This window comes from Erithacus rubecula, assembly GCF_903797595.1.
Source record: "Erithacus rubecula genome assembly, chromosome: 20".
NCBI lineage: Eukaryota > Metazoa > Chordata > Aves > Passeriformes > Muscicapidae > Erithacus > Erithacus rubecula.
The window spans coordinates 768,801-795,125 of record NC_136672.1 but is presented as its reverse complement, the minus strand read 5'-3'; the positions used below and the strand labels follow the sequence as shown (position 1 = coordinate 795,125).

Sequence of the window (26,325 nt, the reverse complement as noted above, 5' to 3'; positions counted from 1 at the left end):
CTGCTGGGGCTGGTCAGCAGCTCCAGGGGCAGGAACTCAGCTGGGACATGCCCATGTTCCATGGCCATACTCTGGCTCGAGCTCCAACAGCTTCAGCATCATCGTTGGTGCCACGCTCAATGCTACCCCTCCTCGTGGGTGGGAGCCCATTCCTGCTCTCTGTGTGACCCCAAAAGCCACCTGGGATCACTTCCCGCTGCCTGCTGTCACCCTGGTGTGGCACCAACATCCCCAGGATCCCCTGGACTTGAGCACTAGCAATAAGGAGGAATACAGCTCCCTGCTCCAGGGAGCTCCTGGGGACATGCTGGTATCGACATCCCTTAGAGGTGGCCCTGCTCCAGAGCCCTTTCCCTGAGCTGGCAGTGTCAGCCCGTGGCCCCACGGGCTGTTTGTCACCGCTGCAGCCCTGGCACGCCCCTCCCTGCCCTCCTCCGCTTCCTTCCGCTGCTGTGAGCCCCCCCAGCCCGTGTTTGGTAACTTCCTCAGCTGCTCTGGGCCCCCAGGGGCAAAACAAGGAGCTCCCAGTGTCTCAGGTGGGGAGGGAAGGGGACAGGAGGGGACACACTGAAGCCCCAGTAATGAGAGGAGTTTGGCTTCTGCAGCCTTGGCCCTTCAGATACCTCTCAGTTCCTCCAGTTCTGGGATCTGCCTGAAATGAGGAGGTGGGAAGGGGGCAGAAGGAGTAGAAAAGGTCAGACTGGAATCCCAGATTGGCATCCAGTGAAGAGCTCAGGCCCAGAGGAGCTGGGACACAAAGCCCTGCCCAAGCACGAGGCTGTTTCCCGGGCCAGCGCCTTGGGGCAGGTGGCACCATGACATTGACACCGCACCTTCCCTGTCCCGCTATTTTTGCTGCCTCAGGACTTCTTGTGAACTGCTGGTGGCCGCTCAGCTGGCGAAAGCCGAACCCGTGTCCCTCCACAGGGGTTTCACCTGGCACAGGTGACACAGGCACCCGGAGCTCTGGCCCCATGTGCTTTGCACTGCGGGCGTTCGTCTCCATGGGTCACCAACGAAAGGGGATTTCGGCTCTGACTGGGTTTGCTTTTTTTAAAATTCACTGGAATTTCACTGCAGAACCCACAGCTATTTTGGCCCCCAGTGGGTTTCGAGACTCGGAGCAGCAGCGGCAGCGGTCACTCTCTTCAACAAACCGAAATCCACAGAGGAACTCGCCCAGAGTACTGCCCTCAGCCCCGGCTGGGCGGGTCTGGCCACCAGCCCCATGAGCAGGTGGGGCAGGGACAGGTGTAGGGGCAGAAATGAGGGTGGGACGGGCCTTTGTTCAGGAGCAGCCACTAAGGCAACAGGAAAAGTACCTTCCCAGGTGCCACCAGAGCAGAGAGCAGCAGAATGTCCCCAGACTGGTGATGGATGGATGCATGGATGATGGGTGGATGGATGGATGGATGGATGGATGGATGGATGGATGGATGGATGGATGGATGGATGGATGGATGGATGGAATGATGGATGGATGGATGGATGGATGGATGGATGGATGGATGGATGGATGGATGGATGGATTCATAGATGGATGATGGATGGATGGATGGATGGATGGATGGATGGATGGATGGATGGATGGATGGATGGATTGATGGATGGATGGAATGATGGATGGATTAAAGGATGGATGGATGACAGATGCAGGGATGGATGGAATGGCAGGTGAAGGGCTGGAAATGTGCATGGATGGATAGAAAGAAGGAGAGATTGATGGAGGGATGGGCAGATGGTGGTTGGATGCACAGATGGATCAGGGGCAGAATAGCAGGAGAAAGGGACAGAAGAAGGGATGGATGAATGGAAGAGTGAAGGGTGCATGGGAAAGTGGTGGTGGGGTCACGATAGATGGATCCATGGATGGATGGAGGAGGGGATGGCTGGCCGGCTGAACGGCAATGTGCTGGCAGAGAGGCAGAGCAGCGGTATCGAGGATGGGACGGACGGAGGGAGGGAAGGACAGAGGGCTGGGTGGGCGGAGGAAGCGGGGGCGGGGGGCAGGTGCCGGGGCATGGGCGGGGCGGGGCGGACCGGGCACATGTGCGGGGCGGAGCCACCGCCAGCCCCGCCCGCCCCGGTGCCGTCCGGCGCGGAGCGGAGCCCGGCGGGGCTGGCCGAGGATGGGTACGGAGCTCCGGCGGCAGCCGCCCCGCAGGTGGGAGAGCGGGGGGTCGTGTGACCGGGACGGGGGGGCCGTACACACACCGAGCCCGGGGTAACCGGGGCGGGAGGCTTCGTACATCCCGTGCACCTGGAGGAGGAGCTCCCTTATACTCTCAGGGTGTCCGTGATACCCGTGGGTTGGGGCGTTGGTGCCCGGCAGGGCTCTGTCGTTTGCGGGGGGCTCGCTGTAAATGGGGTAACAGGAGGGAGACAGAAATCGGTGTTATGCGGGTGTCCCGTGTAATTGGGGGCTTCCTCTTAAACTCACCAGCGGGGTGTCATTACTCGGACTGGGGGCTTCTCTTGCAGCCTTGGAAGGCCCCCCCCCACCGCGTCTCCCTCGGGGTGTCCTTGCAGCCCGTGCCTGGCCAGAAGGAGCCGGTGTCACCCCGCGGGTGGGGACGGTCCGACCGTCGTGACTCATTTCGGGACTCTGTGTTTGTTTTCCTCCGCGTGGCCCCACGGAGCTGCTGCTCTGGGCCAGGTGTGGGGCGCTGCCCGCCCCAGGGGACCACCCTGCCGTGGCGGGGTCCCCGGGAAATCCCGGGGGCTCTCTGGTCCCAGCCCGGAGTTTTGGCAGGGCTGCTGGCGGGACGGCAGTGACTCACCCTTGTCACTGCAACAGGAGCCCTTCCCTGAAGGGACCCAAAGGTCGCCTGCTGCTCCCTCAGCTGGGTCCCTGCAGCCCGAGGGGCTGAGGTGCAGCCCCAGGGAAAGCTCTGCTTAGGCAACAGGATGTGGTTTGGGATGAGACAAGCTCAGCAGCGTCACCCCTGCAGCATCGGGGGCTGGACACGCGCCAGCCCCGAGCTGTCCCCGTGCTGCCCCTTGCAGCAGCCCGTGCTGACTGTTGTGCCTGCCAAGGAGCATCTGCCATCAGGTGCTTCTGTGGCCTCCCAGTACCACCAGTGTCCCCCAGTCAGTGCCCAGTCCGGCCTCGAGCCACGCTCCTTCCTGCACCCGCCGCCCGCAGAGGATGTTGAGCTGCTTTGGAGGTGTGAGCCCTGAGGGAGGAAAAGGCTCTGCTGATTCAAATCGCTAACGAAAGCGGGAGAAAAGAGCTTTCAGCCCTGTGTTTTCGTGTTTGTGATGATCTGGCTGCTGTCATCCAGCACCCGTTAGCTTTGCCAAGGGCTGGTTTCGGGGCTGTGCTGCTCCCGGTGCAGCGAAACTGCTCAGGCAGCTGCAGGCTGGTGCTGCTCCTACTGCTTGCCCTGATGCTGAGCAGCTGCAATTTATTTTGTTTTCCCATTTAAGCTAATTTTCTAAATCTCGGTCTGCTGAAGACTCCAGGAGTTATGCAGGATGTCAAGACTTTGATTTTCCTGGTTGTCAGAAAGGTCTGTTGGTTTGGTGTTTGGGTTTTTTTCTCTTGTTCAAAGCACAAACTCGGATGGAGTCACGAAGAGTTTCCGAAACCTGGTTGCAAAGAGTTTTGGAGCTCTGGGTGTTGCTCAGATTAGAGCTCAAATATCGAAAGGTGAGAAGATAAGGAGCCAGAGCCCGCCTGTGGTGGTTGCAGTGGTTCCGTCCCCCAGTCACGGTGACTGCGTGAGGCCGGAGGGCTCAGGTGATGCTGGGGATGCTCTGCAGGTCTCTGAAGGAAGCAGCTGGGCAGAGCCAGGTGCGCTGTAGCGGGAGCTGGGATGTGAGCGTGGTCCGAGGGCAGCTGCCTCGCGATGTGGTCCTGCTGAAGTGGGAACAGCTCTGCCTTCCCTGACTTTGTGTGGCCACCCCTGTCCTGCTCCCGCAGTTCTGCAGCCTGTTCAGGCATGAGACGTGTTTGAGGTGCTTCTTCAGAAGGAGAAAGTAGAATTCTGGTGTGCAGGAAGTGGAGCTCTGTGGGTGAGGGGCAGCCCCACATCTCTCGGCTGTAGGATGGTGCCGCTGGCTTTTCCCTCCTCTCCAGGGAGATCAGAGAATCCAGCTGGGACAGAAACCAAAACTGGCCCAGTGTGCCTTTTTGCTGAAGGTGAAAATGAAGATGTGGGTTTTGCGCTAAGAAAGAAGAACTGAGAGCAGTGGGAAGTGTTGGCAGAGAGGAGCAGTGGCTGCTCCAGCAGGATAAGCTGCTCTGGCAGGGCGAGCTGTCCGTGCTGCAGCAGCCCCAGGGTTGAGGGATGCCAGAATTACTGCTCTAGGTCTGCTGGGGACCAGGGACACCCCAGCATGGCATGGGGACCTTACCAGGCTGCAGCTCACCCTGGCAGGGCTGGAGTAGTTTCAACTTCTCTTTTTTGATTGCCTGCTGAGCACGGCGGGGCTGCCCAATTTTGCATTATTATTCTGCAAGAGGAGAACTGTGCCTGAGGGTGTCAGGGGGAAGTGCTCAGGTGAGTGCCCCAGGTGCTTTTGAGCAGTGAGAGGCTCCTTTTGTGCCTGAACTCTTGCCCCCAGCAGCAGTTTGAATTTCCAGGTGGGAGGATGAGGTTTTTATGGAAGCTCTGCTTCTCAACTCCCCGGGCACTGCGCTGCTGCTCGGCGGGGCTGCCGTCATTGGAGCTCTGTGCTTTGCTGGTTCGGGCTGGAAATGTCACTGCTTGGAGGAAAATGGGAGCTGTGGATACAATCCGGGCTCCGCAGCTGCAGCTCTTTCCCTCCTATCTGCTTTGCTCCCTATTCCCTCAGAAGCTCAGTGTTGGATCCCAGGTTTCTGGACTCCCATCCCTCTCCCGTCTCTCATGTCCGGTGTGAGGACAGTGTCCTACCCGCCCAAAGCCGTCACCGGAGGCTCCGGGTGACTTCTGCAACCCACCTAGGTCTGCATCCACCTGGTGTTGGGCCAGGGTTGTTTGGTACAGAGGTGTGATCCAAGGATGTTGCCGAGGATCCGGAGAGCATCTCCCTGTGCCCGGAGGGGCGGACAGGACCTGTCACCAGTGGTCCCTGCTGGCACCGAGCCCCGGCCGCGGCCTCCTGGGTGGGAGCCGGAGGAGCGGCCGCAGCTCGCGAGCGCCTTTCCCAGCACGGAGACCAAACCCCGCCGTTCCTGTCCTTCTGATCCGTCTTTGGCCGCCAATTAGCACGACGTGAGAACTTGTCTCCCCGCTGACGCGCCCGTGTGACTCCTCAGATGCTTTAATTGCGGTGTTTTCGGCGGCCGGGTGCAATGAAATGGTAATTGTTGTGATTGTGTGCCGGGCGGGAACTGAGAGATGCAGCTCTTTGGCGAAGCCTAATTAGGAAATAGGGACACTGTTGGGAATGGCTCTGCGATGTGATTTTCCTAATGAAAGCCGCTGAATAGGCAGCCTTGTAATGAAGAACAGCCTCGCAAGGGCACTGCCAATTGCTCTTCTCTAGTGTTAATTTTGTATTTCCTCCCCATTGTTTCTAATACCCTCTTGGAAAAGCTTGAAGATAAAATGCTTTATTTCCTTGCGCCTCGTATCCTGTTTGGCAAGCGGCGATTGGAGCATGTGCATCTGGAATACATGAGAGGCAGGCAGGAGCTCCTTCAGACTTGTTCGTCTCTGATTTCAAGCTCTGCCACTGGAAAAAAAAAAAAAAAACCCAAAAAAAACCCCACCCCAAAACAAACAAAAGCCCAAATCGATTTCAGCTTGCGGCTGCTGGGCTGCCCGGCGCACGGGAGCGCGGAGGTGGCAGATGAGCGATGCTCCGGGGCGTAGTGGGAGTTTTGGAGCCCCAGGCTGGGCTGCTTTCACCTCAGCTGCGTTGAACCTGCAGCGGCTGAGAGCTCACCCAGATTCAGTCTCTGTCTTGGTAAAGCCGAGCCTGGAGGCTGGACCTGCCGGGGCAGCTGTGGCTCAGCGCTCCCACCTGGGCTGCTCCTTCCCGGAACGGGGCTGGAAGGCTTGGGGTGCCCTGGTGCCTCCCCACCTGTGCCCAGGGAAAAGGACCGCAGGTGGTTCTGGGCAGCAGAAGTGAGCGTGAGCCGCAGGCTGAGTTAAAAGGGGAATAGGAGAGAGCTCCCTGGCGCTGTGACAATTAACAGTGACAATTATCAATGACTCTGGGTGCCGCATGGGCTGTGTTTGTATTTGTAAGAGAGATGAGGCTGGGCCACGACTTCCCCTCCTTTTATTGCTCAAAATGCCCGCAGTGCTCGGGCTGAGAGCAGCTTGGGTGCTCCCAAAACGCTGCTGGTGCTTTTTTTGGGGTGGGCTGAGAGCAGAAGTGAGCAGAGCTGGCATGAGCAGCCCATGTGACAAGGGTGCCGGTGCTGGAGACACGGGGCACTGTCCTGCCGCTGCTGTGTCTGGGCAGGAAGGGCTCAGCTTCACCCTGACCTTGTGGCTGCCCTAAGCAGCTGCCGGGGCAGGGAATTTGCCGTGGCTGTGTCCCGTGTTGGAGGGTTTGTGTGGCCGCTCCGGGGTGTTCTCACTCCCGCGATTGCCGATTCTAGTGCCGGGCTGTGTGGATGGGCCACGGCTGCTGTGTGCACGCTTTGGGAAAGGCGCCGTGTCCCTGAGCCTGCAGAAGTGCTTTTCATCCCTTGCACAAAGGCCCATTCTTTCTTGTCTCAAATTAGGATGAAACGCTTCCCCTTTCAGCTGCTTCCCCCATCGCTCTGTGTCTATTTAAACCCTCAGCCCAGAGGCTTCTCGGCAAACAAGCTCCCATCCTTTCAGGTGGCATTTCCCTTTTCTCATTGTTTCTGGCAGTCTGTGCATGTGAAACTCCACTGATGTTTCTTCATTCTCGGTGTCTTTGTGTTGACAAAGCTGGTAAATGGGTACACACGACTGTGCAGCTGCCTGGGGGAGTCACATCTCTCAGGTGTGGAGCTTTGCAAGTGGGAATGAGGGAATTCCAGGCTGGGAGAGATCTCTGCTGCTCCTCATGCAGCTGTGGGGATCCTGCCTGCTGCCTTCCTGGATCAGTCAGCTGGCTTGCAATCAAAGCCAACAAGGTTAATGTTCCCTGAGGCCTGCTGGGAATTGTCCCCAGGCTGATCTGGTCTCCATGCCAGGGGTGCTATTCCCTTAGGGAACTGTGGAGTGTGGAGGAATGGTTGCAAACCTGCTTTTATGATCCAGAGCCTGGGAGGGAACTCCATGGCCCTGAGCTGCCAGGTCCCAGTGGTGGGTTTAGAAGTGATGGAGAATACTGAGAGTTAAATGAGATCCCACCTGGTCCAGGTGGGCTCCAACCAGGGCATCACCATGAGGGTGAGGCTTTAGGATGCAGGGAACAGCCTTTGGAAGTTGGGTGTTTACATCTCAGCTCCCAGGAGCAAGGCTGGGATGAAGGGCTGTCACTTTTTGGGAGAAAAGCCCCTGTGCCAGGATGCTCCAGCCCATCCTGGCAGGACCTGAGGGCTGAAAGCTCATGTGCTAATGGCCCTGCTCCTGTGATGGGTGCCTGGGAGGATTTGGGAACGTGCTCTGAGGTCAGGGCTGTGCCAGCCTGGCTGGACACTCTTCAGAACTGGGTTGCTCTTGGTGTCACCTTCAGATTTAGTCCCTGAGCTGGGGAGAAGGGATGAAGAGTCATGGATGAGTTCTTCATGTGGAGAAGGGGGCACCTCTTGCTTTGTGTTCTCTGTGGGTTTTTGGGCTGCCAGAGATTGGTTGTACAAGGCCAGCCCAAAGGATGGGCCAGCTCAGGGCCCTGCCCCAACCTCCCCAGTGCCAGTACCTTCCCTTTGTGCTGCCTGGCCCCCTTCACCTCTGCAGCTCTGGCACATCTGGACATGGGAATGGCCTCCAGCTTCCCAGAGATGAACACAGGGTTTGGAAGGGTTTCAGGCTCTGGGCTCCTTGTCATCCCTCACAAGGAAGTGTGGATGCTGCTGTGGCTGTTGGAGGGTGCTCCAGGGATGAAGCCTGTTGGGCTTGGCCACTGCTGGAAGGGTGCCCCCCTCTCCCTGGGCTGTCCCCCCATTTGGAGACTTCCTTTCTTCCCCTCACTGTGAGGAGGGGGATGGTGTAGTTGTACCACTGGAAGTGGGGCTCACACCCTCCTGTCAGATTTGTGAATTCCAGCTCTGCTTGCCCTTGGCCTGAGGGCGATGGGGACTGGCCAGAAACGTCCCTGTCATCATCTGTCCTTTGTGGTGCTGCAGCCAGAGGTGCTGGAAATAAACTGAAGGGTTTGGGCAACCAAGCCAGGGACTGAAAAGGCTCCTGGGTTCCCAGCAGGGCCTCCACAATGGCAGGAAGCAACTTCTAAAGCTTCCTTTGGATACACAGGGCCTTGGGGGAAAGATTTACTTGCTTGTTTATGCTGGAAGTTAATCTGTTTAGTGGGTTTGGCATTAGAATTCACAAAAAGCCCTCAGAAATGGTCACGCTGCTTTTTTGTGGGGCTTTGTCTCTCACTTACTTTGTTTCACAGCTGGAGGAGTTAAGCAGAGACAGAGCCAATTGAAATCTCACGTGTAAACTTGTTTTTCCAAATAGCCAGAAGGAATTAGGATCAGCTCTCCCCTCCTGCATCAGGAGGGAGCTATAAGGGGAGGACAGTGGGGCAGGGGTTGGGGTCTCCCTTGTGCCACCTTGCTGGGATGGTGCCTGACTTGTTCAGGCTGGGAGATATTCTTCCAATTAAAACACCCAGCAGACCCAGACCAGCAGCCCTCCCTGTGAGCCAGGGAGCTGAGTAAGGAGCCACAGGACATTCGTGGGGGGTAAGAAGTCCTGGGAAGGGTTTGTAGGGGCACAGGAAAGGGCTGGGTCAGTGGAACACAGAATGGGGATGAGAATGTTCCTGCTATCACAGTCTTGGCATTTCCCTTGAGCTCGATGCTGCCCTGAATGTGACAGTGCCACCCACACGTGACCTTGCAAAGTGAACAGAGATTTTCCCCAGAAGCACAGCCAGGGAAGGGCCTTGGACAGGGCAGCTGCTGTAGGAGATGTGAGGCACCCTCCTGATCCAAATGTTCCTTGTAGCATTTTCAGCTGCCAGGAGTTCATGAGAAGAGTTCATGGACCCCAGGCCCAGGTGTCCCACAGGCTTTGGGAGGGTCTCCTGCTGAGCCTGAAAACACCTGGGGTTTAACAGCTGCACCCCAGGTGAGTGGGCACAGCAGGGATGTCCCCTGTGTCCTGTCCCTGGCCACTGCTGTGTTCCTCAGTTCCTTCTCTGCAGGAGCAGCTTGGGCTGCTGCTGTACTTTGGGAAACACCTTTTTTTCCTCTCTAGATTACGCACTTGCTGAATTTTTTATTTTCCCCCCATCTCTACTGTGACACACAGGAAGTCCTGTGCTGAATTTCCAGCTTCCCTAGAGAGCAGCCCTGGAGTTTCCATCTCACCCTGCTGGTGACACCCAGCTCCTGTGGTCAGGCTGTGACCACACCACGGCTCTCCCCAGCCTAAATTCTATTGGAATTTCACCTGGAACCAGGAATTGCCTGTGATGTTGGATGGATCCACAGCCTTCACTGTGGTGACAATGACTGGTAGAGTCTAAAATTAACTCTTGCATCATGTGGCCAGGGGTTTTCAGAATTGCTGCCAGGAACAAGAGCATTTCCTCTCTGAAAACCAAGTTATAAAACTGGGCTGCTCTTACTCACATCAGATCTGTGTCATTTCTGTTGGCCTTGGGGTTTTTGAGGAGGAGAACAGAGGCTGCTCTTACCCTGGCTGAGTTTTGCTAAGCTCTCAGAGCACAGTGAGTGGGCAGGGGTGGGGTGAGGTTGGTGATGTCCTGGGTGGCCTCTCCACCTCCATCCCAGGCCAGGTGTGGGGGATTCCAGGCAGGTTTGGAGATGTTGTTGATTGCAAAGTTGCTGTTGCTGATGGGAGCAAGAGGAGAGGAGGTGGGTTTGTCTCTGTGGTCCTGGGCATAAAGCAAAGCTCTGGCTGCTGAAACCTGCCAGTCTTGGCTTGGTGGGTCTGAGGGACAGCAAAGTGGGATTATTCCTGTTGTGCATGTGGGAAGCAGCTCAGGAGAGCAAGCATGAGAGTTGTCTTGCTTTAGGGATGGCCTAAAATGCTTAAAAGTTCCATTTAGACTGCCCTGAAGAGGGGCTCCAGCTGAGTGGAATGAGCTGCCCTCCACAGCAGGTGTTGTGTGTCTGGAAACATTCATTTGTTTAATCACCTCAGTTTTGCATAGGTCAAGTTGGAGGCAATGAGTCCTGTCCCTAGATAGATCCAGAGTCACCCCAGAGCTCCACAGCAGAGCAAAGAGCTGATGGGGTGCTCCAAAGTCACCACATGATTAATTGTTTTTCCCTCTTGCTTGGACTCTGTTTTTTGGGGCTCAGGATGATAATCCTGAAGTTTTTGGTGGTGTTGCAAGAAACAAGATACCAGGACTGTTGGCTGGAATAAATTCAGAGAGCACAGTGCCCCTGGCCATCCTCAGCCAGCTCTGCACAACTGAATTCAACTGAATCCTTGTCAAGATCAGTATTTTGTAGGTCAGCAATGCCAGTTTCCTTCTTTAACTGGTGGTGAGTGTGGATTTTAGTCCCCCAATGGTTTCTCCCTCTCTGAGCAGCTGCACTTTGGGGAGTTTTTGGAGGTGAACTGGGTTTTCCTGCTGAATCCACTCCTCTGGTGGGGCTGTCCTGCTCAGCAGTGATGGAACCTGAGCAATGCCTTCTCTGGGGCCACTGCTCTGGGCTGCAGCTCGTGGTTGGTGCAGTGGGAGGTGTGGGAAGCCCTGACCTGCCTAAAACTTCTTTGCCAGTAATTTGTACCCAGTGGGAGAGGGGGCTGGGTACGTGAGGCCAGGGTATGCACCACCTCAGGAAAGACTTAAATGGCTCAGGAAGGTGAATTTGCCCATCTGTGTGACCAAGCAAATTAAAACTGTCTCTGATCTTACCAAGCCTTTCACACAGGCAGCTCCATCCCTCAGACTCAAGTGACCCCACCTGAAAGGCTGAACTACATTGTCTATGATCTATTGATCAATGGCCACTGGTACCAAATGCAGCCCATTTTTCTTTGTGGTTTATACTAGAACAGCAAATGTTCACCATGCCTCATTTGTTACCCCCCCCAAACCATCAGGACTGGGCCTTGAGTTTCCTTCTCCACCTGCCTGTAGAAACCTAGGGAGTTTTGCTGTCCCTGAGGACTTGGGCCATCAGAGAAAGTCCACTTTTCTCATTTTGCAAGGGGCATGAAGCTCTTAGAGGTGCAGATCTTGTGTGTTGCTCCCTCAGTAACTCCCAACAAGGTGTGAATTCAGGATGTTGTGTTGTGACCTTGTGACTGTTGGGATGCTCTCCCTGCTAATTAATGCACTGTAATTCCAGTGTTCATGCATATTCCCTCTGAAAACACCTAAACTTGTAAATAGTGAATTTCTTAAGGGCTGAACCACTTTTAGGTGTGCTGGAGAGAGCTTCTGGTAATGTGGCTTAACCCTCTTGGGGAAGGGATGCAGGAGATCTTTTGCTCTAAATGAGGATGAAATTTCCATCGTAGCAGCAGAAATCCAGGCTTTGATGGCTTCAAGGAAAGTACTGATGATTGAGTCTCATCCAGACTGGAAAACAGAGCCCTCATGCTGAGCAAATGGAGCAAACCCTGGTGATGGATGGTGGGACGAGCCTCTCCTTCAGTTTTTGGCAGCAGTTGGTCAGGATGGAGCTGCCCTTTCAGCATGCAGGGGGGGAAATCGAGCTCCATGAACACACAGGGAGGAGGGGATCTCTTGGCTGTGGCTCTGCTCCTTCTCAGCACCAGACAGTGCTGCCTGAAGGGGAATTGGCCCCTTAATCAAGGAGAGAAGGCCCCAGGATTGCCTGAGCCCAGCTTACCCATGTGTGGCATCCCTATCCCTGGAGCTGCTTTCCTGTTCTCCTTACCCAGCCCTCTGTGGCCACATGCCCTGCTGGGGTATCTGACAGCCTGCTTATTTCTCACCAGATCATTTCTGTGTGGGCTTTATTTCTGTATTTTCTTGCTCACAACTGTTGAGGTTCCTGGAACTGCTTGCCCCAGAGCCGGGCCCTGTGCAGGGCCAGCCCCATTGCACAGCGTGGCCAGAGCTGCCCCTCGGATGTGGCAGGAGCCTGAAATCCTCCTCCAGGATAGGAAAGGGTGCCACAACTTCCCCCCAGCTCCCAGCACTTCTCTTTTTGGCACAGCACACGGAAGGTGGGGTAAGAAGATCTCTGAAATTGCGGAAGTGTGGCTTGGTCTTGGAAACCGTGTCCAGCCACGGGCTGGGGAGGGGATCTGTGTGGGGCTGGATTCTGCTCCTGGCCTGGGGCTTCCTCCTCAGAAGGGCAGGAGAGCCAGAGGATGGGGGGTTGCAGGCAGAGTTGCCTTCTCTTGTTGTTCCACCCTTGGGATCCACCTGTGCTTGCCTATGGCTTGTTTTGGATCTTGTGGAATGCTGCTGATTTGCACAGCATTATTCCCACTTGTGATGATTCTCTTGAGCTGCTTGGGAGGGAGAGCCCTCAGCCAGGCCCGAGCTGTGCTCGTGGGGATGCTCTTGGCTGTTCCCACTGAGGCTGCTGGGTTTTGGCTGGAGTTTTCTTTGACCTCATTTGATTACTGAGCCCAATGTGCTCAGCACTGGGGCAAAACATCCCGGGGAAAATCACTTATGCAAAAACATCCAGAGCCAGTGCTTTTCCAGAGACACAAAGGACTTTCCAAGGTCACAACACAGCTTCTGAGCCTGAGAACAACTCCCCAGGGCAGCTGAGGGGGGAAAAGGAGGACTTGGACCCATGGGGGAGAGCAGCAGCAGTTTGGGACATGCTGGGGATGGAGATAACTGAGGGGGGTTCACCTTGTCCCTGTGGGTGCTGGGGTCCCACAGCCACCCCCAGCAGCACGTCCCCTTCAGGGCTCAGGGCTCCTGCTGCAGCTTTGGGGTCTGGGGCAAGGAAGAAAGAGCATCTCCAGAGTGGGGAGCAGCCCAAGCCCCCAGCTCTGCTGCCTGCTGGGGCCAGGTGTTCTCCAGCTGTTCAGAGAGGAGATGCTGGGAGGGGCTGGAGTGAAAGCTGGGAGTGTGTGAGGAGAGGAGGTGCCAGCACAGGGAAGTGTCTGTGAGGGTTGGCAGCGGGCACGGGCAGAGCAGAGCTGTCCTGGGCAGCACAAGAGCTGCTGCAGCCCCTCTGTGCTCTCCCACATCTCTAGGGGTGGCCCTGACACCTTGGGTGAGTTTCCTTTTCTCTCAGCTTTTCTCAGCCCTTTGTCCTGCCCGTGGCACAGTGGAGCAGCAGATCCATGGTTGGCGACATCCATGAGGATGTCTTTAGATGGGATGGGATGGAGGATCACGGTCAGTGGCAGTAAGGGACAAATGCTGGATCCCTTTGATGCAGATATAACCCCAAATCTCTTGGTCCTGCCTGGGCCCCTCAGAGCCAGGTGATGCCTTGTTGTGGGGCTGAGGAGCTCTTCCAGCTTGGGGGGTATCCTAAAGCTCCGTGTTTCAATGAATTTGTTGGATTTTTTCCCTCCCTCAGCTTGATCTGTAAGGGCTGCGCTGGGAATCAGCACTTTGAAGCCTTAATTGCAATTATGAATCTTCCTCTGTTCCCAGGTCTCCCCTAATTGGCTTCCTGTGCGAACTTTCAGAGCTGATAAAAACAAAATTGCTGTTCTTGTGAGGGAGCTGCTGGCGTGAGACTCCCGAGCCGAAATAAAGCCCGGCCCTGTGCGCTGCTGTGCCCAGATGCTCACAAGGGTGGCATTATACCAAACCTAAGCTGATTTACATGCTTGCATTTGCAAAGTGCTAATCTAGTGGGATTTTTTTTTTCTTTCCCCCTCCTCTCCTTTTCTTTTCAGCCCCCTCTAATCTCCTGCTCTCCCTGCCAGGTTCCCAGCTCCTTTGGCTGGAATAGGCCCCAGCTAAATCCTTTATCTGTCTGTTTGGCAGCCCTGGGTGCAGTAGTTAGCAAACGAGTGACACTTTTCCTGGCTCATTAATTAGATTTACTGAGCTGAGCACTTGCTGCAGCAAGAGTCTGGACAAGGCAGTTCTGTATTTTGTTTCTTAGAAATTTGGGGTTAAAAAAAACAACAAACCCTGTTCCAAGGCAGTTCTGGTCCCAGTAGTCAAATCCACAGCTCCCCTTCTTGCAGTGCTGCTGGGAACATGTGGTTTTCTCGTGTGCAGCTTTATTTCTGCAATTTGCTGCTGCATGGGCAGTTCTGGCTCTGTGTCATTGTTTTTCTGCTCAGAGAGTTTGAGGAGGGGTGGCTGGGTACTGTGCTGGGTACCCGTGGCAGGATGTCTTGGTTAGGGCAAGTGGTTCTTGTGGGTTAGAAATAACCTCGGTGAAGTATTAACGGGTTTTTATGTATTATAAAAATGCTTTTTTGGCATGGCCTGCTCTGCCAGCTTTGCCTGCCAGGTTTATAAATGGGATTGGGAAGGTTACAGTAGGAGATAAAAGTGGAAGGATGAAATTCTGGTTCACCTTTACCTGCCACTGCTTTGCAGCTGAGGGACTGCACCCAGCAAGAGCCTCTGCTGCTGCTGTTGGAGGGGAAACTGAGGCACAGAGAGGTCTCTGGGCTTTGATTGTGGACTTGTGTTTCCCTCTGGGAGCCCTGGACACCACCAGTTGTCCCGTGTTGTCTGGGTTTAGGAGCTGAGCTGGGAGGATGAGAAGTTTGGGGCCTTGTCACCCCCTTGTCGGGAGCTGAGGGATGCTCCTGGTGCTGCCGAGTTACAGATCGAGCTGGGGGAGGGAAAAACCCAACAAACACTTTGAAACACCAAGCTTTAGGATTCCCCCCAAGCTGGAAGAGCTCCTCACCCCAAGAACACCACGGGCAAGCCACCGATTCCAGTTGTCCATGTTGATGCCAGCAAGGGAAGCGCCGTGCCCAGGGAAAGCTCCAGCACTGCCCGCCAGGTGTGAGGAGCCGGAGCTGCCGCACCTCCGGGGGGAGTCCCACAGGTCCGGAGCTGGGGAGGAGAGCAGAAATACCTGCGAGGTGTCACGGAGCTCTGGGCAAGGGCTCTCCGCGCTTCAGCCGCGGGGGAGTTCCCTCCCAGAGCAGCAGCGAGTGTTTATCCACCGCCGGGACAGGCGAATTGCCGCTAATTGGCTTCCGCTAATAGCTCCGGGCCAGGCCCGCTAATTAGCGGGGCCTTTATACCTCCCCTGTTAATTTGGAGAGTGCGGGATATTCCCGGAGGGAGCTGGACTTCCCGGGAGGTGACCTCCAGCAGCCCGCGGGGTCTTTTGATCCCCGCCGGGGGTGAGCGGGAGCTGCTGCTGAACTCCAGCCCGAACTCTGGCGAAATAACCTCGCTGCTATTTTGAGTTCGCGTTTTGAAGTTAAAAAGCACAGAAATAACGTGAGGTCTCCCCGGAGGTGAGAAGGGGAATGAGTTGCTGCCAGGCCGAGAGTGCTGGGGTGGGAAGTCGGGATGTGCCCCGAGCCTCCCTCTGTGCTGGCAGAGTGGCCTCACTTGTGCTGTTCCTATTTTTAAAAATGAAATGTTTAAAAAGAGACCATGCAGGCCCCTCACAGAAGCAGTCCCAAGTGCCCAGCTGAATCCAGGTGTGACCTGAGCTGTGAGTGCTGCAGATTAAAATAGAAAAGGTGGAAAAGCTGTGACAAGCAGAGGGTAATTCTGGTAACTGGATTTTATGGCAGCTCTGAGGTTTAAAGATCCCAGGGCTGGAAGGGAACCCCGCGGCTCATCTTCAGCAGGGCCATCCCAGGGCCCAGGATTGTGTCCAGGCACCTCTGGAATATCCCCAGGGAGGACACTTCCCATCTCTCTGGTCTCTGCTCAGGCCTGGGCACTGCCCAGCACAACAGTTCTGCCTCCTGTGCAGGGGGAGCCGCTGGGAAGTTCCCCACTCTGATCCAGGTGTTTCACCTGCCCTTCCACGGGGGTAAAGCCTCGTCCCTGATCCCAGGAAGCCACGGGAGTTTCCATAGGGAGTGGAAGTGAGTGGCAGTGATTGGGAGTTCTGGAGACACAGGAGTACAGTCAGAGCTCCCGATTTTGGATGCCTCAGGCATGCTGCAGGAGGGCAAACCAGCACAGGAACGTCCTTGGGGGCAGGTTCCCACCTGTATGCACTGGTCCCAGGGAGAGCTGGCCTACTAGGGGCTTGCTCTTAGCTGTGAATCTAAACTGGTGTGTGGAGCAAAATGTCTCCTTTGATCAGGAGTGAGAAGTTTAATTTTTTTTCTGTCTTGATTTTTGCTTTTTGAATCACAGTGAGATGAGGGCAAACACTATTTTGAAGTGATGAGTTGCAAGGTTTTGTTCTGACTCCTCGAACTCTCCATGTCTCTCCTTGTGCACCCTCTGGGCAGATTCATTTTTTTAACATCCTCTCCATTCACTGAGGAATTCCCTCACCTCAGAACAGTTTCTCAAATTACTTTGTTCTTTTTGCTGAGTATCTTGCAGTCCTGGTTTTGCTCCTCCTGTGATGCAGTTTGCTGCTTTGGTTGCAAACCCTTGAGACAAGTCAGTCCTAAATTTCAGGTCAAGCATGTCTGTTATCACCATAGCTGCTCCCGAGGCCGCCTCTGTGCTGACCTGCAGCAGGGATGTGACCAAGGTGCTTCCTTGGCAGCTGGTTTGTGATGCTGGGAGCGGTGTGAGTCCTGCTCCTGATGCTCCAGCAACATCTCTGTGACTTCAGCAACTCGAGGACATCCCAGAGCAAAGGGCAGCCGAGGTGGGCGGTGCTGGGACCCTGCTCCCCATATTTTGGATTTTTCTTGCCTTCAGTGGAGCCTTTATCTCCAAATCTCCTGAACAAAGGCAGTTACACTTTGGAGCTGTTGTTGTTTATTTGCACCTCTCAGGTTTGTTTTTTTTTTTTTTTGTTTGTTTGTTTGGTTTTTTTTGGCTTTCACAGATCCTTCATCTCCCAAATCCAGCCTTAAGCTTTGGCCACTAACGCATGTAATCTTTGGGCTGGGATTTGGGAAATCCCATTGAATAACTCCCCTTTGCAGCGACACCAAGGGCTTGGATAGAGGGCTTTGAGTGGGGCTGACTCGTCTTAGGCTTTTCTGAGCCCCCTGTGGGTTTCCTGCTGTGATCCAGGAGCCGGGGCTGCTCGGGGCCGGGCTGTGCCGGGAGGGGCTGGGGCGATAAAATCACTCGCGATTAGCGAGCACAGAGCTGTCGCTGCCGCTCTGAGCCCCGGTAGCCTCTCATCTCTGCAGTTTAGGCCGGTCCCACCCCAGGGTCACCCCTCCCCTGGCTGTGCACAGGATTTAGGGGGATTTGGGTGCTTGGGTGGCGTTGCTCGGGGTGACGCGATGCCGGGCGCGGCCAGTGTCCCTTGTGCCTTTGCGCTGTCCCCTGTCCCTCTCTTGCCCTCCCCGGGTCTCGGTGCCTCTCAGAGCTCACAGGGCTCCCCCTTCCCTGGGAGAGATCCAGAGAGATCCTGAGCAAGAAAACTCAGTCCTGCCTGGTCTGGAGTGAGGCTGTGTCTGGATTTGGGATTTCACCCTGCCTGGCACACAGGACACACAATTCTCCCCATCTCCAGATCTGAGCTGGGGTTTGATGCCTTAGGTGTGGGTTTGATGTTTAGACAGAGCTGATGACCAGAGGCTGCTCATCTAAGGCGCATGGCAGAGCACTTCCCTTCTTGCCTTTCCTAGATGTTGTTTTTCCCTGGCTTGGATGCTGATCCATCCTTTGGTTTCAGAGTGGTTTTAAGCTCTCTCCTAAACTGAAGACCTTTCCCCTCTGACTGCAGATCTTTCTGCCACATTCTGGTGCTGTGTGGCCTTGGTCAGCCCGACAGACAGAGCAGCAGCAGAACTGACCACACACGAGCAGTTGTTAGGTCAGGCTTTGCTTTCCCCCTGTCGGACAGGAATATCTGTGCCCTGGCCATGGACTGACCCTGGCCACCGTTGTACCTTCCCACAGAGCCCTCTGCTTATGGCAATGGGACCTGTGAGTTCATTTGGGCTTCTTTGTGCAAAGCAGCATCTCAGGGCTTGGATCCATGCTGGGCTCATGCCCTGCAGTGCAGCCGTGAGCTGGGTGATGCTGGGGGTGTTTCCCGTGGTGGAGGGGGACAGGCAGGGCACACTGGCCGTCGTGGCTGTTCCTCACAGGAGCTGAGCAGCCCCAAGTATGTGGCTCACAGGGCTGTGTGACTGTAGCTGGTGGCAGTTTGGATGAATCTCAGTCATCTTTCAGTTCCTCGGGCTGGGCTCATCCCCCCTTCCTGCACTGCTGCCAAGGACATCCCCAGCCCCCCCGGTGCCCGCTGGGGGTGCCCAGCTGGCACAGGGGAGCAGGCAGCCAGCCCTGGGTATAAAACCTGGGTGCTGCTTTGCCCCGTTGTGTCACATTCTGTAAATGCTGTTTGACACTCGGGGGCTCTGAAACTGCTTCGCACGTTAGGTGCTTTCCCTGTCCCGTGTTGGGAGCCTCTCCTTCAGCCCAGTTCTCAGAGACAGCGAGAGCAGGGAGTGATCTCTGCCTCTGAGGAGCTCTGCAGTTGTTGGTCTTTGACAGCTCTCCAGTTCTCACATTTTTGGTGTAAATGAGGCGTTGCAGTTCAGAAAGGCTGCCTGGGTAGGGCTTGGTCCTGTTCTTTCTCTCAAGGGAGCTGGCAGGCTGGTACCTCTCCTCTTCCCAAAACAATTTCCCACTGATAACTCAGGATTTTGCTTCCTCCTGTGAGCAATGGGATGTCTTGTGTCATTCTTGCCCCTCAGCGCCGTTATCCTGCAGGCACAGGTGCTCTTTTTATTCCAGAAGTAGATTTTCTTCTTGTGCCAGGAGTTATGCTTTCTGCTTTAAGATGAGATCACTGCCTAAGCCACTATTTGGGAGTGATTCTCTGTGCTCCTCTGCTGCCCCTTCCCCCCTTGGCTCAGGGAGTGGGGACTCCCTGGAGTGAGGGTTTGCAGCCCAAGGAGTGAATATCCCTCAAGGTCCCCACCGTGGCTTGGTGTGTCCTTGTCCTCAGTGTCACAGCAGCCTCTGCCCCCGCTCAGTGAGACAGTAACGCTGCACAGAGCCGTGCGGGGGTTTGGATGGCACAGCCTCCTCTTCAGGCACCCTGGGAGGATGTTTGTCAAACCAGCTGCCTCCTGGATCTCCTGATACCCTGCCTTGGTGTGGTTTGAGCGAATTTCTTATCACCCTCATCTCCTGCTCTGTGCAGAGCTCTCACTTTGCTGATAAACACACCGAGGCTGACGTTTTTCTTGAAAATCGCAGCTTTCTCCCCGCACTGCCCTGTGTTCTACAAAGGCTTCCTCCAGCTGCTGCCTCCCTCGCTCCGGGTTTCTATCTTTGCCTCTTGTGTGAGGTGGAGGGGAGGCAGTACAATCTTGCAAGCAAAGAGCTGAAACCCAAGATTTTGTTCTGTAATCTAAGAAAAACAGTTTCAGTGGAGGATCGGGTACCAGGCATGTGCTGCTGCCCTGGAACAGCTCCGTACCCAGGGCACAGCTCCTAGTCCAGCTCTTCCTCTGCAGCGAGGATGCATCTCCCAAAGCTCCTGTCTGCTCCTTGGAGGATGAGCTGGAGGAAGCAGAAAGCTGAGGTGGAGCTCTAAGGACTTGATGATCTTTCTAGGAAGTTTGTGTGAGGATCTTGCCTTGAAAAAAATCTCTGGATAGGATTCCTTCGCTTTAAACCAAGTTCAGTGATTTTCCTTCTGATGCAGCATCAGCCCAATCTCCTGTTTCCTTCAATCTCGTCAGGCTTCTTGTTCTGGTTCCAGTGCCCAAAGACCACCAGCAGCATCGATCCAGGTGCTGAGCCACGCCCTGGCACCAACCCTGGCGAGGCATCCGTGACCCTCCACCCACTGCCACTGTTCCCCAACGTGGGCAGTGCCTTCAGGGCTGCTCTCAGAGCCAAGGGCTTTGTTTTTCCTCTCCTGTTTCCCGCCCAGGATGCTCAGCCTTGGAACAAGTGGGAAAGGGAGTTATCCTGCCTGGAGGGTATCCTCGGGCTTTCCTCAATGCCAGTGGAGCAGGGTCTGCTCCCCTGCTGCAGGATTCCCTCTGGGAAGGTTTTTGTCAGGTCCTTTCCTGCCCTCGGGCATCCCAAGGAGATGTCGCTGGGATTTGCAGCGAGAGGGACGATCTCAGCTTGTTCCCTGTTCGCCTGGGTTTGCTCTCCTGGAGCAATGGGTTTTGGAGCATGTGGTGACTCCCCAGGGCAGCGTGGTGGAGCCGTCCAGGCTCTGGGGATTGGCTGTTCAAGGAGGGGTCCGATCCTCTTCCCACCTTCATTTTGGATCTTTGAGCTCTTCCCTCTGCTCTCATCCCCTGGGGGCTGTCTTGGCCTCCACCACTGCAGAAGGAGCTCAGAGTGTTGAAGCTGGGACTCAGGTGGACCTCAATACAAGAAAAGGGGCTTTCCTTGCTGGAAAGGCTGCCCTGTGCCCTATCCCAGCCCTGCCAGAGCTGCTGATGTCACCTTGGCTGTTGAGGGACCTTCTGTCCCTGGGCATGGAGCAGATCCTGAGCAACAGAAAAGCCCTGGAAGGGAAAGGTTCCAGGGCACTGAAGACAAGTGGGGGAACCCCAGTGGGTCCCATCTGAGTGGAAAGTCCCTGTCAGGGAGCTGTGATACCCCAATGGCTTCCCATGACCCCTGGTGACTTCACAGCTCAGCAGGAAAACCCTTTTTTTTTTTTTTTTTTTTTTTAATTTTTTTTGTTTATAATTCTTTTCTGTCCTATTTAAAACTTTTTTTTTGTTTTGTTTTTTTTTTGTTTTTATGAACTTTTTGCCTCAAGTATGACAAGGGAGAATCTAAAACTAATGGTTAGCAAGTTCCCACTTCCCACCAAGGGGTAAATATTTACCAGTTTGGTGTTAATTAACAGAAATACTTAATTTGTCTGTTTGCCTTTGTGACCACAGAGATGAATGAAGCCTCTTAACTAAGCAGTCTTGGATGGAAATTCCCCAAGGATCTGGCACCCATGCAAGGACAATTTCACAAATAGTCTTAGGATACTTCCCAAGCTGAGCTTTGGTGTGCTGGACCCTTTCTCACTCACTTTAATCAGTGCTTTTTTAGAAAATAATTGGTTAGAAAATTACTGCAAATTAATCATTATAAATTGCCCTTTTGGACACTCACACCTTCAGAGGGGATGAGTTCAACCTTGTCCTGAGCCCTGATGCTGGGAATTGTTTGGCATCTGTTGAAAATGGGGCAAAGCCTTGAAGCAGATGGGTTTCTCTGAGGACTTGGGGCTCCTAAAACCAGCTGTTGTCCCTGCTGTGTGGAGAGGATGGGGCCACCTCTGGGCTCAGGTCATGTGGGGATGCTCAACAAACACCCTCACTGAAAGCAAAGCATTTTCCAAACCCTTGGCTTCAGCACTTGTTTTTTGGGTGTTCTCAAGATGCTTAACAGGGCTCCTGAAAGTCAGATTACATTCTCCAGAAGTGTCCCCTGGCCTGTCATCCTGCTCAGCGTGGGTGGCAAGGAGGGGACAGCAGAAAAGGTTGCAAAGTTTCTGCTGCGTTGTGGTGGACGAAGCGAGGCCTTTCCCACGGAAAATGCTTCCATAAGCACTGCCCTGGGAGAGGCGGTTCAGGTTCCTGTGTGGTCTGTGACACAGCAGGAAAAAAACACCCAAAGAGTGCGTTCTGTGGTTTGGAAGTTATGGCAATAGCTTGGGTATATTTTATTTTAAATTCCCTGCCTGTTGTGTGCTAAGTCACGATGGAGGGAATGGTGGGGCTGCTGTGGGATGAGGAGCCTGTTCCCCTCTAAGGGCTGAGCTGTTTTTCGAGCTGGGTGTAGCAGAGGTGTCAGTGAGTCACTCTGGGCTCTGCTTGCCGCTGTTCTCCTGCCACAGGCGTGACTGAGGTGCTGGGCTGCGATTTCTCTGCTCCTTCCCGCAGTACCGAGCGTTTTGTGGCGCTCCTCACACAGGCACAGGTAAAAGCTCTGCTGCAGGGCTCGGTGCCAGGCTTTGGCAATGGCCCCTGAGAGGGGGAGGAGCCCATGAGCCTCTCTGGGGTGAAGGAGAGCGTGTGCCCTGGGCAGGTCAGTGGTGCTCGGGTGTGCTCTCACCCCTGGGGAGCTGCTGCTGGGCTCTCTCTAGTGCAGGGGCAGGGCTGGAGGTGGCTCCCTGTGTTCCCAGGGAGCTCCAGCAGCCAGGCACAGCTTTCCCAAGCCCTTCTGGGGGAGCTGCTGGCAATGAAGTGTGGCTGGAGGTGGCCGTGCAGGGGACACGGGGCAGGGAGGGATGTGGAGCCTCTGCCAAGCTCACAGCAGCTCTGGGGCAGGGGTGGGTGGGGCTGTGATGGGCACAGCCACTGCTGGGTACCAGCACCGGGTGCCGGCCAAAGGAGCAGAGAATTAGGATATCTTTGGGAATTATGTGGGTGTGTGGCATGACTGCTGTCCAGGCTGAAAGCAAAGGCCACCTTGCAGGTGGTTTTGTAGCATTGACAGTTTTATTTCTTTTTACTCCGCTTTTTTGTACATTTGTGTTGCTTCTAAATGAGAGGCAAAGAACGTGTGGGATGGACCTATCTCTGTGCCTTGGGAGAGGAGGATACCTGCCCCATGGTCCTCCTGGGCTGCAGGGGAGGAGGGAATGTCCACCTGGTCAGCTCTGCTCATGGTCAGGGACACTGGAGCAGTGACCTTGGGAAGGGGTGTGACTGTTCCTGGTGTCCCAGGAGGATGGATATGTATTGGGTGGGATTAAACCTTCCTCCCCAGCACAGTCTCTGCCAGCCAAGGTTCAGGTTGCACCCTGGGCCCTGGGGGAGAGCTGGGATGTGTCGGGGCTGCAGTAACAATTTCAGAAGTGTTCTGGGCTCATGACCCTGACAGAGTTTTCTCCCATTGCTACAAGGGCACGGGGATGTTTCCTTCATGTTGGCTGTGTGGCAGCAAGGGGACAGTTCTGCAGCCTTCCCTGGCCACTTGGCAAGGGAATAAAGGGCAATCCTTTATTAACTCTCCTCCTTCTTTCCTCTTAGACTCAGGAGATGAGTTAAAATGCAGCACACCACGTGCACAGAGGACAGGATCTACCACGCGCTGGAGAGGTGTCTCCACGGGCTCAGCAGGGATGCTGTGTCCAGCAGATGGGCTGGTAGGTGACCTGCTAACCATGGGCCCCTGGTGGGGTGTCTCATCCAGGACTCTCTCTGGGCTAGAGGGAACTGCTGCTGCTGCTGGAGGCCTTTTCCCTTCCAGTGGTCAGTCAGAGGTATCACCCAGTCTGGTCAGTCCTCCTGGGCATTTTGCTGGAAGAGGAAGATGTTCCCAAAGCCTGAGCAGGTCACGTCAGGTCTGACCCTGTAAGGACTTAGCAGGGCAGTGGTGCGTGCTGCCAGCTGTCCCTGAGTGAGCTGGGGAGAGGAGAGGGCTTTGTTCAGCACGAGGAAAGGCTCCTTTGTGCAATCAGCCGGCCCTGCCTTGATGCTCCGGGCCCCCAAGGCAGGGCTGTGATCCGTGCTGCATTGTCACACACACAGCACAGACATGTTGTTATCAGTTTAACCCTGCCTCAGATACCATGCTGGCCATAAAGAGCTGAGCTTTGTCCAGGGGACTGTGAAGGGATTGGGGCTGACGTGGTGTGGGCAGAGCAGCAGAATGATTTCTGAATGTCATTTTGACCTTTCTGCTAGTAGCTGTGTCTGTGAGCTGTGATTAAATTGGTGCCGAACACTCTTGTGGATGAAAAAATCTGGGGGCTGCCAGGTTCTGATTCCTTTTTGTCTGTGCACTTCTTTCAACCCTTTCAGCTTTCCTTTTTCCCTACAAAGAGATGCTGACAGAATCCTACCTGCTGCCAAATCCCAGAGGAATCCCTTTGCCATCTCCTCACAGCCACTGGAATTGATGGCACTTCATGCTGTAACATCACCTGGGGGGTTGGTTGGGGCAGTTCTGCCCAAGATTCCCGTGTCCTTTTCTTTTCCCCTGCTCTGGGGAAGTGTGACCCACATTCCTGGCTCCTGGAAGCGCGACCTCGTGCTTGGCACGGTGACAGCGCGTGGCCAGAGGAGCCCTGTGGCCAAGCAGGTCATTGTGTGCCCAGAGCTCACCTCTGCTGTAATTATCATCAATCAGTTCCTATGTCACTCACAGCTCTAATCCCAGCCCCTCAGCACTGTTCTTTGGGTTGGGGAAGCCTTTAAACAACAACTCCATCGTTTTTCCAGCTCATTAGCAGAGATTGGGATGCCCAGGGCAGGGGTTGGGGCTGGGGGCTGTGCCCCCTGAGTCCCACCCCTAGTGATCTCCCCTGGCTCCCAGCCCCTTCCTGTGCCTCTTGTGGCTTTGGCAGGAGGACCTGATATTCCTGGGAGAATTTTGTGTGTCCTGCACCTCAAAAATCTCCCTCTTGTCCAAAGGATTTGTGCTCTGCCAGGAATCTCCAATGTGCCCTGGAGGGTGTTGGTGGCTTTGCTGTGCCCCAGCCCCAGTGCTGCTGCTGGAGACCCCCAGGACCCCCTGAGTGCCTTCTCCCCTGCTGCCTCCATCCCAGCCCATGCAGCCAGAGTGGGAAGGTTTGGGTCATTGTGGTGGCAGGAGGGATACAAGAAAAGCAGAGCACATTGCCCACAGCCCAGATCTGTCTCCTGCTGCCTTCCAAAGCTGGAGCAGAGGTTGTCACATCCTTCCCCAAGCTACAAATGACAGTTTCATTATTGCTGTCCTGTCCAGGCTGCTGTTTGTGGCAGGGCTGATCCTCACAAGTCAGTGAACCCTTTCATCTTGCTCTTGACTGGGCTGGAACCTTCACCTTCCTCATTTTTCACTTCTGTTTCCCAATTTCTTTGCTTTCCCCTAATTTTTTACCCGTTCTGTACACCAAAATAACACACACCACGTCACAGTGTTTTGGGCTGAGACCTTGTTGAATTTTGTTCATTTTAAAATCATTTATAAAGCTCTATTTTTCTGTGCTAACTTCACACAAGGTTGCTCTGGAGGGGGTGAATAATTGTTTCCAACATGTTGCTCCTCTTGAGCAAAGGATGAGGAGCTGGGGGCTGTGAAGTCAGCTAGGAGGGGTTGTGAGTGTTTGACTGTCCCAGATGTACAGCCTGGATGAACCCGTGGCCAGCTCATGGGTGTAAATAGAAGATCTTTCTGCAGAACTTACTGGAGAAACCAAATAAAAATAAATTATCTGTGACTCACAGAAATCACTGTTAGAAAAGTGCTTGGAAGGAAAACCTTTTCCTTGTGGAGGAACCTCTTTGGGGCTGGCCTTGCATAGTGCTTCAGGAGAGGGACCATGGTCAAGTTAGAGCATGAAAAACAAGAAAAATGTTTTATTTCTTCATGGTGAGCAGGAAAAAAAAAAAAAAAAAAAAAAAAAAAAAAAAAAAAAAAAAAAAAAAAGAGGTTTTTTTTGTGAAGAAGAGCGTTGGGCTTGACTCTGGTGGTGCTGGGGATCTGGCAGGCTTCTGCTGGGTTTTCCTGTTGGACATCTCTGCCCAGGCTGGGTGGCAGTGCCAGGAGGTGCCTCTGTGCTGGACGTCTGTCTCCATCTCGTGTTTCTCAGCTGCTGCAGGCTGGGTTGCTGTGCTTCCCAAGGGATGCAGTGGCTGCCAGCCTTGGGCTGTGCCTGTCCTTGGGCACCTGCAGCCTCCCTGTGCCGGCTGTCCCAGGAGAAACCACCTCCCTCTGCTGAGGAGATGGTGACAACAGCAGCTCTGGGGGTGGAGGAAATGGAGCCTTCTGTCTTCCACCCACTGCTGGGCTGTGTCACTGCTGACAGCACCGCAGCCCGTGCCCAGCGCTGTGGGCAACTCAGGAGGTGCCGCTTCTGCTTTGCTGCTTCTGGATTTCCAGCTCAACAGCTGCCCACTCTGAGGGGAAATGCCACCCCCTGAGGCCAGGAAGGAGCTGCTCTGTGAGGAGGAGGAGGAAGAGGGCATCTTGGGGCACTTCTCAGAAAAGAAATGGCAAAACCTCATCCTTCCGAGGCCGCCCACGGCACTGCTGTGCCTGGTCTTGGCACCTTTGGTGCTGATAATGACCAGAGCTGAGCCCAGGCTCCCTGAGCAGCTCCTGCTCAGAGTGTGCACAGAGGCTTTGCTGCCTTCTTCTCTCAAAGGGACAATTTCCTTTCGCTCTCCAGAGGCTTTGCTGGGCCGTGCCCTTGCAACAGGACTTTTTAATTTGGGTCACTGTCAGGCTGGGTTTAGTTGAGTGGGTTGCTGGGATAAGTTCAGCTTAGTTCTGCCTTTGCCCCATCTAGGGACAAGGTGTTCCCTGGGCTGCCTGTGCTGCTGGCAGATAAACCTGACTCATTCTATGTCTTAAGAAAAATTAGCT

The 26,325-nt window shown here is 54.7% G+C and overlaps 1 protein-coding gene across 1 annotated transcript in view; it reads left to right on the top strand.

Moving 5' to 3' along the window:
• Positions 1 to 2,074: 2,074 nt before the first annotated feature.
• The window catches only part of PIK3R5 (phosphoinositide-3-kinase regulatory subunit 5), a 40,621-nt gene continuing 16,370 nt past the window's right edge, over positions 2,075 to 26,325 (top strand). Inside the window, exons 1-2 of the mRNA XM_079323151.1 lie at positions 2,075 to 2,164; positions 23,004 to 23,119. Of these exons, the coding sequence (XP_079179277.1) occupies positions 23,023 to 23,119 (97 nt within the window). The 5' untranslated portion in view covers positions 2,075 to 2,164; positions 23,004 to 23,022. The remainder of the gene's footprint in view (positions 2,165 to 23,003; positions 23,120 to 26,325) is intronic.